General features: G+C 42.7%; 1 protein-coding gene across 1 annotated transcript in view; it reads left to right on the top strand.

Annotated features, from left to right (window-relative positions):
- Positions 1–14461, top strand: part of CHTF18 (chromosome transmission fidelity factor 18) — a 42951-nt gene that overhangs the window by 10529 nt on the left and 17961 nt on the right. Inside the window, 8 exon segments of the mRNA XM_018567615.1 lie at positions 191–314; positions 1961–2103; positions 3513–3606; positions 5184–5282; positions 7087–7217; positions 7964–8132; positions 9848–10072; positions 11517–11666. Coding sequence (XP_018423117.1) covers positions 191–314; positions 1961–2103; positions 3513–3606; positions 5184–5282; positions 7087–7217; positions 7964–8132; positions 9848–10072; positions 11517–11666 — 1135 coding nt within the window.

Raw genomic sequence — 14461 nt, 5'->3', positions numbered from 1 at the left:
ACGAAAATGCGATCGCATACGAAAATCGGCCGATATTCATAAGGTGTGTATGGGTACCTTTTAGAAATGAATCATCCCAGCATTCTCACTTGATGCATTACTAATTGTTCTGTGTTGTTTCAGCAACAGCTTAATATTACTACTTGTATGCCTGTGACCAGAAAGATAACCTTTTTCTTTAATTTGCCAGTGATGACCGCAGTCCAGAAGTCTTCAGGACGCGTATAGAAGCTGCTACTCAAATGAAGTCTGTTCTGGGAGTGGATGAGCGACCCAACTGCCTAGTTATCGATGAAATTGATGGTGCACCAACTGTAAGTAATGGCAGATCCTGTGACCTGTAAGGAGAGACAGCCTTGAATGCTGGAATCATGCAGTGAGGATGTGGTCAGTAAAGTGGACCACTTCTGTATAAGGGGGCATAATCAATTATTAATTGGGGGATAGCTTACAAAGGCGGAGACAAGTAAAGTGTTATAAGTGGGAGGAAGTGGGCTTGCTGGACTCTTGGGAGTTGACCATCAAGCTGAACATCCCCGCCCACCCTCCCCTAATAATTATTTTATAACTTGTCCCAGTTTTGTTGGCATATTTTTGACCTTGCCAGCTTAATCGGTTACCCCGTTAACTTTGCTGAAATTCTTTGATGGTTGGACATCTATCTAGAACTGATGGTGAAGACAGATTTTCTGCATTGTGTTATAAAGATATGATGTTTGGGTGCTCACGGTTTATCCGTGACTGGCACGATTTAATAATAAGTCAATAAAGCTGTGGCCTTGCCCTTCCAGCAAAGTTATTTTGTCTTGTATTCATTGGCGGTGGGAGGGCAAAGGTAACAAAAGTATTTTCAACGTAAAAGAAGTGTTTAACTATGATTCTCATCAGTCAAGGGACAGCGGCCTCATTTATAAAAAAAGCAGTATCGTATAATCAGCCGTTGGTGTATTCGTTTTCTGGGTAGAACATCTAGTTCTTCCTCTTTGTGAATGATCACAGAGAGTGAGAGCAGATGCCAAGATCTTGTTATGTTTGGTACAAAAGTGGATTGGGAAAGTCTGGGATAACTACTGACATTGTTTAGTCAACAATTTCTTTTTAATGAGTTTTATTATTTGATTTGCAGTAGCCAGGGAAATGTTGATCTGCATTTTTGCACGGGAGTCTGTGCAGGTTCAGAAAATAGGAAGACTGGCAGGCATAACTATACAAAGGATAGCACTCTGCATACGATAGAATGATTTAAGGAAAATTGGAACAGCAGTTAGGGCTGTGCCCCCTTGACTTAAGTTTAAATGCAAAAGTGTCATACCTGATTGGCATGCCCCTCTAATCATATGTAGTTTTGATCAGTGAACTAAGATGGACACGTGCAAGAGCAACCCAGGAAAAACAGGGTTTTTAGCTAAACTCTCCCCTTAACAAAGGTTTTAGGGGTAACAGTCCTGAAAGTTTGACTGTTTTTGAAGTTGGCTTGGCTCTTACAGTCCCTGATGTACAGAAAAATGTAAACATGCATCATGCCTGTGCGGATTCTCCTCCCTGCCTGTCACTGCAGGCAAGTCATACTAAAATATATAAAAGTTGGCAATCCTTGTTCCCTACTTATATGACTTTCGACATGCATTAAGTAAATTGTCTGCAGTATATGGAATGAGCTACTAGAGATGATGGGGATACTAGAACTTGCATAGTCCCCCTCCATCATATCCCAAGAGAACAACCATGACTCCTATGCCAGCAACTAATTGTTCTGGTTGTTGAGTCTCCAAATGGAACTAATTTGCATACCCCTTACTTTATCAGCTCAGACCTGCTTAGTCCAAATCTATACTACAACATATTACATTCGTATGGTTATACAAATGCATATTGCTTTTCTGGCTAAATCAAGTTATTTGTTATTTGTGTTGTATGTTGTTGGGTTTTAGCCATCTTTTATGTTTTTTTGTTTGTTTAGGTATCTATTAACATGCTGCTCAGCTTAGTAAACAGAAAAGATGGGAAAGACCGAGACTCTGTTACCGAAGGTGCAGTAACAAAGAAGAAAAAGAAAGAAGGCGGTTTGCTGCTTAGGCCCATCATCTGTATTTGCAATGACCAGTAAGTCATGATCTTAGTTATTTAAACATATATAATAAAATAGCTTTTTCGGTGGGGTTATGTATCTGGTAGGTGTACAGACAAGCAGTGGAGGAGAGGGCCTATATAATAAGGTACAAAATAATGTGTGCTAATTTATAAATTCCCCCCCCCCCCCCCCTGCAAGTCAGAACTAATGCAGCACCAATATGAAAGCAAGCCACAATAATCATGTGTCTGTTCTAAAGCACAGAAATACATATGCAGTCAGGTAATTTATTTTTAGGATCTTTGATTGCTTCACATCTTCCCCCTGCTTCTTAATTATGATCATGAGCCACCAGATTACCAGTCATCAATGGGAGGCAGCTCTGACGTGGTAGCAAAGCCTGTCTCTACTAAACTGGCTGCCTCTGCGCACGGAAACGTTGCAGAATAATTGCTCGTTCAGACAGGCATGCGTGTTCGTACCGCATTCACGCCCGTAAAATGACCTGATCCCGGAAGGGACAGGTGCTGCGTCTACCCAGCAGCTTGTTCTTCCCTGGGGAGGACGCGGCTGTGTGCAATTACACAGGTTCAAATGCCCATCCATGAAGGTTTGAGTGCCGGCACTTGGACACAGACACCGTGCGTCCAAGACAGTTCCTGTCCTTTCCAAACATGATCATTTTACGGGCCTGCATGCCCATCTGAATGAACCCTAAGCCCTCATTCACACGAGTAACAGCCGGACCGTACAGATCCGTGATACGTGCACGGCCGTATCTGGCCGCTCCCGGGAAGGACAGGTGCTGTGTGTTATTACACGCAGCAGTCTGTTCTTTTCTATGGAAGTACGCCCCCCTAAGCTCACCCGAACTGCACGTTCGTGCGGGCATACTCTGACAGAATGGATCCTGTCTGCGTCCGAGCAGGGACAGCCGCACCCGTACGGACGTGCAGCGTAGGGCGGCGTAAGGCCACGTACTCCCATAATCACACGCAGCACCTGTCCTTCCCGGGAGCGGCCCGATACGGATGTGCACGGAGCTGTACGGGCCAGCTGTTACTCGTGTGAAATGAGGGCTAAGGCGTAATAAGTCTGTAATGGGAAAAGGATCAGCTGCAGGGAGCCAGCAGTCAATAATGGTGATTAACGCTCTGCTTGGTGTTTTTTTCGGACACCATTCAGGTCCTTTTTAAACACCAAAAGATTTTGTTTTTGTTCAAGGTTCTTAACTCAAGTCTAGCTTCATTTCTGTTTCTTTCATATGGGTTCATGGAACACACAGTATGGATTAATAGAGAGCCTACCCTGTCTGGTCCTTTGCTGTATAAAAAATGTTTTATTCACTTTAAAGGTAGCTGTTAGGTCTTGTCCCCTCCGCTGTTTAGCTGATTTTCAAACCTCCACAAGTGCTCTTCGCCCCCTTTTCTCTCCTGTACAGGTACGTCCCGTCACTGCGCCAGTTGAGGCAGCAAGCCTTCGTGCTGAATTTCCCTCAAACGTTGCCTTCCAGGCTGGTACAAAGGTTATATGAGGTCAGTGAAGACTCATCTGGAAAAATTTATATATTGTCTGTAGTTCAGAATAGTATTAAAAAAAATCCCAGCAGCTTTATTGTATAGAAAATTTAAAGTGACCCTACAGCCACTGTAAACAAAAGCAACAGACAACATAGTACATTCCTTACCTCTAGGTGCATGCATTTGCCTTTTGCTTTCTTGTAGACCTGCCCGAATAAACAGGGGCATTGTAGCATATATTCATAAACCTAAGGATGTAAAACCAGCCAGTACTGTATTCTACAAAAATATGAACATTTTAACTGAACGGCACGTCTTTGATCTGAAACAAATACTTATTTATAATCAACAGATGTCCTCTGGAAATAACAGGGATTACCAGATCAGAGCAGACAAACTCTAATTGGCAGTTCCATCCAAAGTGGGTGGCAGGATCGTGTGCGCATATTTGCTTCTTTTTATATCTAGCTCTCCTACGCTAGAATACACAGCTGTTTTGCTAAGGATTTTTATCCTGTGTGGAGTTCTCCTTTAAACCTGTGCGGGGGATTATGTACTGTATCTGGCCTCATTAACCTGCAGTTGCTGTTTTACCTGTCAGGAAGACTTTAGCTTAATGAGCTTGTCCCAGAACTCGGCTGAGGAGTTAGACTATAAAAGGCACGGCCGTTGTCTCTGGCGCTCTTCTGCGCACACAGCTGGTACAGGGAGCAGCTGGGCCTTGTGCCTCTAAATGGCATATTGACACTGTCACGACTGGATGAACCGGCGGTGTATCTAGGTTACATGGAGTCACAAGGGAGGCCCTCGCTAATGAACTGCTCTGCTCTTTGTGTTGATCCTACGTGCGGTAAATTATCCCTGCCAAGGAGCTGCGGTGCCCTCAATCATTTGCCTACAGAGGGAAAGCGATCCCAGCAAACAATAAAGCATGTGAAGATTCAGTACATGAAAAATGTGGTACGCCTTGTTTACCTTGGGTAAAAGGAGAGTGAAAAAGACACGTGCCCATCCAGTCAGTCTCTCACACACTCTAGCCAGTATCTGTCCAGAGCAAGCCAGTGTGTCTGACATGAAAATAGATAGGATCTAAGTTTTCATTTTTCCACTGGCACGTTTGTCAGAACACAAACAGTCCTGATTTCACGCACTTTTAGTGAAACCCGTACAAATGTTTATACAGCGCAAAATATTGTAAAATAAGCGCATCATTAAAATGTGCACTTTGCATGAAACACTAGCAGATTGCATTGGTTTGGATGAAAAGCCATCTCATGTTTTTGAATAAGAATTTGCCATGCATGATATCCCTCATATGACCCTAAGCCTAGGCGCAAATATCAAATGGGCTCTGGCTGCCAGGAGCATTGTGGGTGGTTTTCAGATCATTGGAGACTGTAGAGATACTATTGTGTTTTAATAAGGCACTCATAACGCAGCATATACAGTGCATTGTAGTACATTGCATGATCAAATGTGGGTTACTGTTCAAGGAATCCAGCTTTTAAGAAGTGATGTATGCCAGTTCAATAAGTCGTGTGACTCCTGCCAGCACATGGCCTCGTTTGTACTCCCCTGTTGTGTTTCCGCAGATCACCATTAGGCAGAGCATGAAAGCTGACACTGGGGCATTGATGGCTTTGTGCGAGAAGACCGAGAACGATATCCGCTCCTGCATTAATACATTACAGGTATGTTCAACATCCTGCGTTCATATGTCACCATACCATAGTTCACTTGTTGGATGATTGCATCACACATATGTAGGGATGTTCAGATACCAAGTACCATACTCTGTACAAGTGCATGTACAGATACTTTTCCAGCTCCAGGACTAGACCAGAGAAAAATTCAAAAGTTAGGAGGCTGCTGTCATTTATAAGGAGCACACAGAGCTCCTGGGATTCGTACATCCCCATTTTCATGCATTGGTTTTTTTTTTTATAAATATATATGTGATGGTACCATTTTTACAAGTACTGATACTTGCACAAGTACTCACAGTTACAAGTACTGATACATTTTTTGTTTATTGTCATGTGACAGTTTTTCTTAAACAATACAGACTAATGATTTCCGGCCAGTGGTGGAGAGCCAGGGCCAGGTCCCAGCTGCAACCGCTGCAACCCTGGTAGTTCTCATGAAAATGCCAAGTATCGGCACTGGTATCCGGACATCACTACACATATGTTGTTACCATCCCAAGTGTAACAGAAACTAACAGTGTGCCCCATTGTGTCTGTACTTTGAAAGCCTAATCTAAAATTGTGGTGTTTATATGAAGGACATTTTTGGGGAGAGAAATATAAAGGCTGCCATTGCTGCCCTTTCCTTCTGAAATTGCTAGCTACTTGCTTGCCATTCTGGAGGGGCTCCTAAAACATTTAATAATATTATACAATATTATATAGTACCAGCAGTTTGCATAGTGCTTTACATCATATGGGGAGACAATATATTTACAATACTGTCAGAATGTTTATACTGCTCTGATAAACCGTTTTCTATTTATGAAAACAAGCAAGGATCTGTAATTAAGGAGATTCCCAACTTATTTCCATAAATTAAAATTAACACGAGTTCTTTTATTTGCGCTAATTTGAAGACAAGATGAATACCCTTGTATACAAAATACATATATTTATTGATTAAAAATCAGTGCAGAATAATAATAAAAATATAATTGGTGACAAACAAAGAATAAGGATCAAATAATTTCAATCAATTTGATAAGACAGGTAATGTGTAAAATGATTACCACAGGATATTATTCAAAATAATATATAACTTATATATATACATAATGTATAACTTTTTTAATGCAATGGGTTGCTTCTCAGTATCTCACAGAATAATAAAACAAAAGGTTCAGAATTGACATGTGACTTCTTCCAGCAACAGATATTCACAAACTCAAACTTTTAACAGCGCATGGGCAAAAAAAAAAATCTTTAAAACATTCCGGGCTCTTGTCCATTGTCCTCAATAGAGGCATGAAAGTCATCAATCTTAACCTACATGGGCTGGCACCATCCTTATCTTATGCACATCTTGAGACCCCCACAATTTACGACCTGAGAATGTTTATGCTAAAATTTCTAACTTCTTCTCTGTGAGAGTCTTTGTCTCAGAAAGAATAAACTCGCATTGACCTTCTATCAAGCAGACAAAATGGCTACCATGACGCCCATATACAAATCTGTAAAATAATATGTATAGGCCTTTGAAATTGATTCCTTTCTGCCAAATAGTTCTGACAATACCACACAAAAGGATTAGAAGATCCTGCTTGTGAGAGCTCACAATCTGCATATTTGTCGTTTGTGCTCATCCTACTTTCTGAGAGACCGTGAGTGCAGAAAGAGGTTTCTTTTTATTAATAAAAGTATATTGAGGTTGCCTTTTATGGTCATTTCAGACGTGGTGCTTAGCAGAGGGCTTATTTAGACCAATATGTGAATATTAATTGTCATGCTATAACCTGTGCTTTGTCAGTTTTTGCGCGGCCGAGGGAAGAAAGAGCTGAACGTGCGAACAGTCCAGACTATGAAGGTTGGACTAAAAGACCAAAATAAGAGCCTTTTCTATGTGTGGCAGGAGATCTTCCAACTCCCCAAAGTCCAGAGGTAAGGCAACGTCTAGGTAAAGGGATCATATGATGTTCTATTATATACCTAATAAAATTATTTTTAATTGGCAAGTCTATGCCAACAGTTTGCTCTTACAACTGGTTCAGAGGAGGGAACCCGCCCTTAATGGGAATGCCTTAGTTGGTCTGGATTGGATGGTAAAAAATGTGCAAGCAGTGATGGGCTTTCTGTCAGAAAGATCATTGTGCACTGTCAGGGAGACATCTTTTAGGGCCCATTCACACTAGCTGCACAGCAAAACCCAGTGTTTTACTGTGCGGCTAGTGTCCACTGAAGTGACAGCGGTGAGCCGCGGTGCCTCGTATTGTCACAATTCAAGGTACTGTTCACTTTTTTTTTTTTACTTTTTATTTGGAGTCTACACACTGCACTTGTTTAGGTCCCGGCACTGCTGAACAATTGCACCATGTCTGCACTTTTTCGCAGCACGCCGCATCGCAGACCACACTTCACCTCCGTTGCAGTGTGAATGTGGCACATACAAAGCAATTGTGTGCCCTTGTGTAGAGCTCCATTTTTCTGCTGCACAAGTGTGAACAGGTCTTTAATAAATGGGAATAAATATTTTGCATTAATGATCTGAAACATGCTTCAAGCTGATCAAAGTCATAGGAGATAGCACGCAAGCTCCCATTGGTGTAAAATCGGGTAATATTTGTAAGGCTGATTTATAATGTGTTTTTTTTTTTTTTTTTTTTTTTTTTCTTTCCTTTTTCTGAAAGAAAACGTATCGGCCAAGACATGGCAGCACAGGACCTCTACCTTCTTCTTGGAAACACAAATGACCCTCTGAACCTGATGGGCAGGACACCACTGAGTGCCATGGCGCACAGGTTCCACCATATTTTACACCTGACCACTGCAACGGGGGAGTATGAGAAGCTGACTATGGTAAGTGGGGCTTCATCTTGCCAGTGGCTTTTTGTCTCCACAGTTAATAATGAAAAACTGTAGCCACTCTACCTGTGCGGATGGGTTATTAAAGGAAGAATTAACATCAGGATCACTTGCATCCTAGGCAGCCTAAAAAATGACCCACATGTGAATCCTCAGCACTGCCATCTTAGTAGTGTATTGAAAGCGGATGTAAGGTGACGATCTGCTTTCTCCCTTCTTGCTCACCTTGTCTGCTTGGCCACAATAAGTGATGGGCAACCTCAAGAATCTCCAAGGCCTGACCTACAGACTAGCACTAAATGAGAGGAACCATCAGACACCACCATTGTGCAGCTCTTAGTGAGAAGTAAAGTGTGTGTGTGTGTGTGTGTGTGTGTGTGTCCACCTATCTACACACACTGAGTTGTATTTTATTTCAATGAATTGTGGTTCAAGAGAATATCCAATGCATTCATAAAATCTGTGTGACTTTGTATGAAACATTGCTTGCATAGTTTAGAATGTATTGCCTTTAAACCCCTCAAGAGTTGGGATTTAAGTAAATTGTAAAATGTTATTTATATATGTTTAGAAACAAGATTTTGAAATGCAAAAACAATAATTGGGAAGATGATACATTTTATTAAAAGAGAACTATGGGGGTTAGTGTTTTTCCCCATAGTTCTCTTTAGGGTCACGGGAGGACATATACTAACCTCCGAAGACAGAAAGCTCAGTATATTTCAGGCTATTGCTCGCTATACACTGAGAGCACCGCAGCCGGGACAGATCCTGACAATACTGTCAAGATCCACCCAGCTGCGCGAGTGACAGCTGTCTCTGGCTATCTATAGACAGAGCTAGCTGTGCCCGCCCCCTCCCTGTTCGTTCCTCCCCTCAGCGCTGGAGGATCGGAAACGGGTGAGGGGGAATCTCTGCGGTGAGCGATGACTGACGGTCACCGCTCACTGCAGGGAGACGTTCGGGAAGTGGGCGGATCGGCGGCATGTTTCTGCTCACTTCCCGATCAATAGAGCCCACCTGTGACAGTTTCATTTGTCACAGGTCGGCTCTTACTATGAGGATGAGTGGAAATCACTCCCCTCATAGTTCTCCTTTTAAGTACCATACATTCTCCAAAGCACATGAAAGGCCTCTAATTTCCCTTGAAGTATTACATTTTATATACTAGGTTTTTTTAAAGCAGAACTCCAGGCAAATCTTTTCTTAACCCTTGCAGTGCAGTTATCCCTGCTCTGCAGGGGTTAAAGGCTCATTTTTGTCTAGGTGCTAAAATAAAAAAACGTATACACACCCGCACTGTGGAGCCAGCCAGCTGTCAGAGCACTCCCTCTAGCCTGTCTCCTCCTCTACTGCAGCGATGGTATGTCCCTCGGTGTCCTCACATCCAATACACTGTGATGACTCACAGGACCTTTGACTGTGGGAGCGAAGCGCCAGGGACGGGTGTGAGAGCAAGCCGGCTCTGAGGATCAGGTGACTATGACTTAATTTTAGCACTTGAAAAAACAAGCACAAACCTCTTGTAGTGCTGGGGTAGCCCCCCCCCCTTTAAAATAACATCAAAAATAGAAACGTTGCTCAGGACTCCCCGTTCTGGCTTCACAGGTTTGACCCACCTTTCTTCTTAATAACCAATGTTCTGCGTGATCTTGTTTGCTACATTTGCTGGATGTCTCTGAATATTGACCGCTCTGCTCTCTCCTCAGGGCCTGTATGACAACTTCTTGAACATGAAGGTGAAAGAGTCCAGTTTCGGCACAGTGTGTTTGGCTCTGGACTGGTTGGGGTTTACAGACGTAGTCAATACAACGATAATGCGTGGGCAGAACTTCCAGTTAATGAGATACCTGCCCTTCCTCCCTGTCGCCTTCCACCTCTTCTTCGCAGCCAACAACATCCCTCGGATTGCCTATCCCAACAGCCACTACGAGGTATATCCAGGCTTACCTTTTCTTTATTACATTGTTTCCCCAGTTTTTTTTTTTTGTTTTTTTAAAAAAATCAGTTTTAGCCCAGGAGGTTGATCATCCTCATCCAGTGTATATGAGAACTTGACATTGTAAATGGGGCCCTCCTGGTTGCAGTACTCCTTTGTGACCTCTAGATGATGCTAACTCATTAGACTCATTTTGTTGCTGTGCAGTATTAGTGCCACCAGGTACATTGACGGGTGTCTATTTCATGGATTCTAAAGCAGTGTTACTATTCCTCCATTCTGTTTTGTACGAACTGCATAAATAGCGCTGCAGCATGGGGAGCACAGGGGGCTTATAGGGCAACACAGATAAGGTGTATCATTTTTGTAAAGCCTAACAGGGTTGACTTTTTTTTTTTTTTGCTACATACAACACCTTTTTTTTTTTACAGTTCTGCTTTAATTGTATGTAAAGACAGAACTTTACCTTTAGTAAAAGAACATTCCACTCTTGATATCATTGGAAACGGCCTGTAAACAAAACCTCCTGCTGTTGAAATACAGCTTAAAGCTATCGATGGATATGGATGGGACCCATACTTGCTGTACGATATATTCTTCCTTTTATATACTGTTACATTCGATATGTGTCATTTTCACAATATGCTATTTTATTGGAGCAATGTGAACCATTTTTCTATGTTTATTCCTTACAAAACTTGAATAAAAATATTGAAACAGGAATGAAGTTTAAAGATAACCTGTGCTTTGCCCATGTAGGACATAGGGGCAGGCAACCAGGGGTAAGCAGCCTCGTTACACCAACTGTTGTGAAACTACATGTCCCATAAGGCATTGCAAGACTCTGACTTGACTCTCAGAGGCATTGTGGGATTGTAGTTTCACCACAGCTGGAAAGCCAAGGTTGCCTACTCCTGGGTTAGATATTGCCCAAGTATAGGCATATCCAAACCTATGTTTTTCTTTTTTTGAATTCCAGTAGAGTTATGTAGGGTCTATTATGTTTTAGTTGCTGTCTTTGTCCTGATGACCATTGTCACTGGGACTGAAAGGAAAATCTAGAATTTTAAGGCCTCATTCACACTGCCGCACATATACACACGTATTGTCCCATATGCAACATATGCAAATAAATGGCTCCATACACATAGCTGCGTATGGAGCCGTATATTTGCGTAGCGTAAACATGCGTAAAAACAGAATGGAATCGGGATTCTTGTTCTGGTGTTTCACTTCTGAGAGTGGATTTTCCTTACTTTTGAGACTTCCTCACAGTTCCTGTGTCGACAAGAAGTGAAGGGAAATCTTCCCAATGGGTTACAGGCCCAACACAAAAAGGGTTTTCTTTTACCAATTCTTACTCTAAAAATAAAGGTTTTGGTTTTAGATCTACTTTAAAGAGTAACTGCCCTTTATTGTGCTTTGCTTTGACCTTCCAGGCGCAGTCCAAAATGAACCAGATGCTGAATATTCTTAACTCGATGGTCTCTGAAATCTCTCCACATATTCGTACACATGTGGGCCCTCAGTCCTTGGTACTAGATGCCCTCTGCCTCCTGCTGGATGTCATCTCACCAAAGATGCGCCCTGTGAGTATTTTTCTCCTAAATTATTTGAACAAAACAACATTGTGATCTTAGCCTGTGTCTACCTTGCAGCTATAGGGCCAAAACAAGGCAGTGATTGGTGTTCTAGCATTTACCTTCACTGGCCAACAAGTGCTTATCAAGACCTCAGGGAGTCCACTTGGGTATAACTACAAAGCGCTAGACAAAACAAAGCTCTTCCTCATGTGTGGCTCAATCCCACACTCTGTCTATACATCCAAAATCGGTCCAAATACTTATAATAGTAATAAATTTCAATGAACGGGAGAGAAAATAGGATTTTTGTACTCACCGTAAAATCCTTTTCTCTCCGTTCATTGAAGGACACAGGTCCCGCCCTCTATGTTGGGTGTGTACTCCTAACTGCTTGTTACTTACTGGAGACTTGTCAGCAAGTGAGGGGTTGGGCCACCAGCAGGGGCCGCCCCTAGGCTGTCTTGTCTTTTTGTTATGTGCCTAGCGTCCTACTCCTGCAGGTGGCGATATACCCTACCATTCAGGATCTACGATCTTTTGCCCTGTGTCCTTCAATGAACGGAGAGAAAAGGATTTTACGGTGAGTACAAAAATCCTATTTTTTCAATAATAAATCCGGATCAAACAAATCTAAATTGCTAGATGAGGCGAAATATCTGCATATCCCAGAGGATACACATGAATAACATTACCTCAGTTCTCCAAGTACAAAGGTCCAGTTCCCCTTCATGTATCCGTTCCTTTCACACTGCTTTTAACATGGGTCTCCATTGACGCACATCATCCAAAGGAAACAATCTATTGAGAACATAGACGTGTCCATCCTGGGTATGCACTAGAACCTTGGTTCTCAACTGGTGGGTCGTGAGCCAAAAGTGGGTCGCGACCCCATGTTCAGTGGGACGCCCCATGCCTTCCACTTTTCTAGGTGAGAGCCTCCTCAGCCTCCCCCCAGTGCAGCACTCTAATTTTTCGCACCGAGCAGCCATTCAAAATATGCTGCCCGGATCCGAGTGACACTGGGTCGCGACACTCTTTTGGGTCACGACCCACCAGTTGAAAACCAAAGATTTAGATGGATGTGTTACTAGCTTATTGGATATTGGCTAACAAAAACGGCCATCTGCTCCAGGGCTAGAGACTGATCACATGAGGAAAATTAAGAAGAGAGTTAACATGGAGTGGGGATCAGGAGGAATTGGGGAAGAGAGAGCAAAAGAACAGCCTCAGGCTGGATAGAGTAAGGGAGAGTTTTATAGCTTCTCCTTTCAGGTGGGCATAAAGGGTGGAGATCACCTCAAGTGCACAGGTATCATCCCAACAAACACGTTTATAGTGGGTGGGAAGCTGTGTGATAAGGGGTCCAGGAATCCGATACCTAAACCAGTGCTTTTTTGCATATAGGGAAAAAAACTCTGTAGAGGCAATTTTGGTATATTGTAAAGCGCTGCGCAAACTGTCGGTGCTATATAAATCGTGTATAATAATAGTAATATACTCTCCTAAAATCTCCCAAGATATAAGATCAGAGGAGCAAATCAGGTGATGTATGGTGGTGGAATTATCTTATCACCACCTAAAAGGCCATGGGAAAATTTACATGTGCAGTGTAGGTACCTAAATGTGACCTGGTATCAGCCTCTTGCAGTCCCTATACAGCAGGACTGGAGTGTGAGAGGAAGTAGCAGTACTAGGAGACAATTTTTTTTAGGTGCTGACAAGAAGCATGCTGATAGGAGACAGAGATGAATTTGTCACTGTGTTGCTTCTCCTTTTACTGTCCAGTCACAGGCTGGAGCAGATCCAAGATGACTTGAGCTCAGAGGAAGTGGATTTAATAATCCCTGGTAGTAATGCACCAATACTGGGCATTTTCCACGAGTACTCTTGAAAATGCCCCAATTCTACACACTGGTACTGGTGCTTTACATTTTTTAACTGAACCGGCTGCAAGTGGTCCAGTGCTTGCTGAGACCCCGTGGCAGCCTCTGGGGAACCACACGGAATTGCTTATAAAACTTCTGCCACCCACACATATCCCCCTGCTGAGACCCTCCTAACCCCTCCTGAGACCCTCCGCTGGAGACATCGGACCTGCAACCAAGTATGTAGCAACATATTATTCTGAATTGCTGTGTAATGCATTGCTAAGCTTTGTAGTCCTCTGTAGCCGACAGTATTATTTTGCATTGCTGTGTAATCTATTGGTGTGGTTTGTAGTCCTCTATAGCTGATGGTATTATTCTTCATTGCTGTATAATGGATTTGTCCAATCCAAACCCAGAACTCGTATCTTCCAAAGTGGCAGCTCCTGTTTTTTCTATGCTGATGGGTTTGTAGTAAAGTAAACCTCCACCTAACAACATTGGCTATAGTTTTATGACTTTGTAGCCTTTATCACGACAGAGCCGGCCTGCTTGAAAACTGACAATGGCTGCAAATTGCAGGGCTCACATCCTCAGGCTTACAGTTTAGAAATGTCTTCCCGGCGGTGTTTTCTTTCCTCCGCTGTGTGTTGCGTTTGGCTTTGAGACTCCATTGACGTCTATGAGCCTGGACAGTGTTTGTTGTCCGCCGCGTTCTCTTGAATCTCGAGGTGTCAGACAAGGTCATCGTCTCCCCCCCGGGGTCTGAGGTTATTTTCTTTTTGTTCTTTATTTAGGTCCGTAAGCCCTAGGCTCATATCCTTTTAATTTAATTGTGATTGAAGCGAACCAAAAGCAATTTAATCTTTGTCTCCGGGTGAGCCAAGGGCCAAGGCAATTAGACTGAAAACTCATATTTTTAGACTTAAAGTGATT

This window comes from Nanorana parkeri, unplaced genomic scaffold, assembly GCF_000935625.1.
Source record: "Nanorana parkeri isolate BGI_ZX_2015 unplaced genomic scaffold, ASM93562v1 scaffold1075, whole genome shotgun sequence".
NCBI lineage: Eukaryota > Metazoa > Chordata > Amphibia > Anura > Dicroglossidae > Nanorana > Nanorana parkeri.
This window is presented reverse-complemented; position numbering and strand designations above follow the sequence as displayed.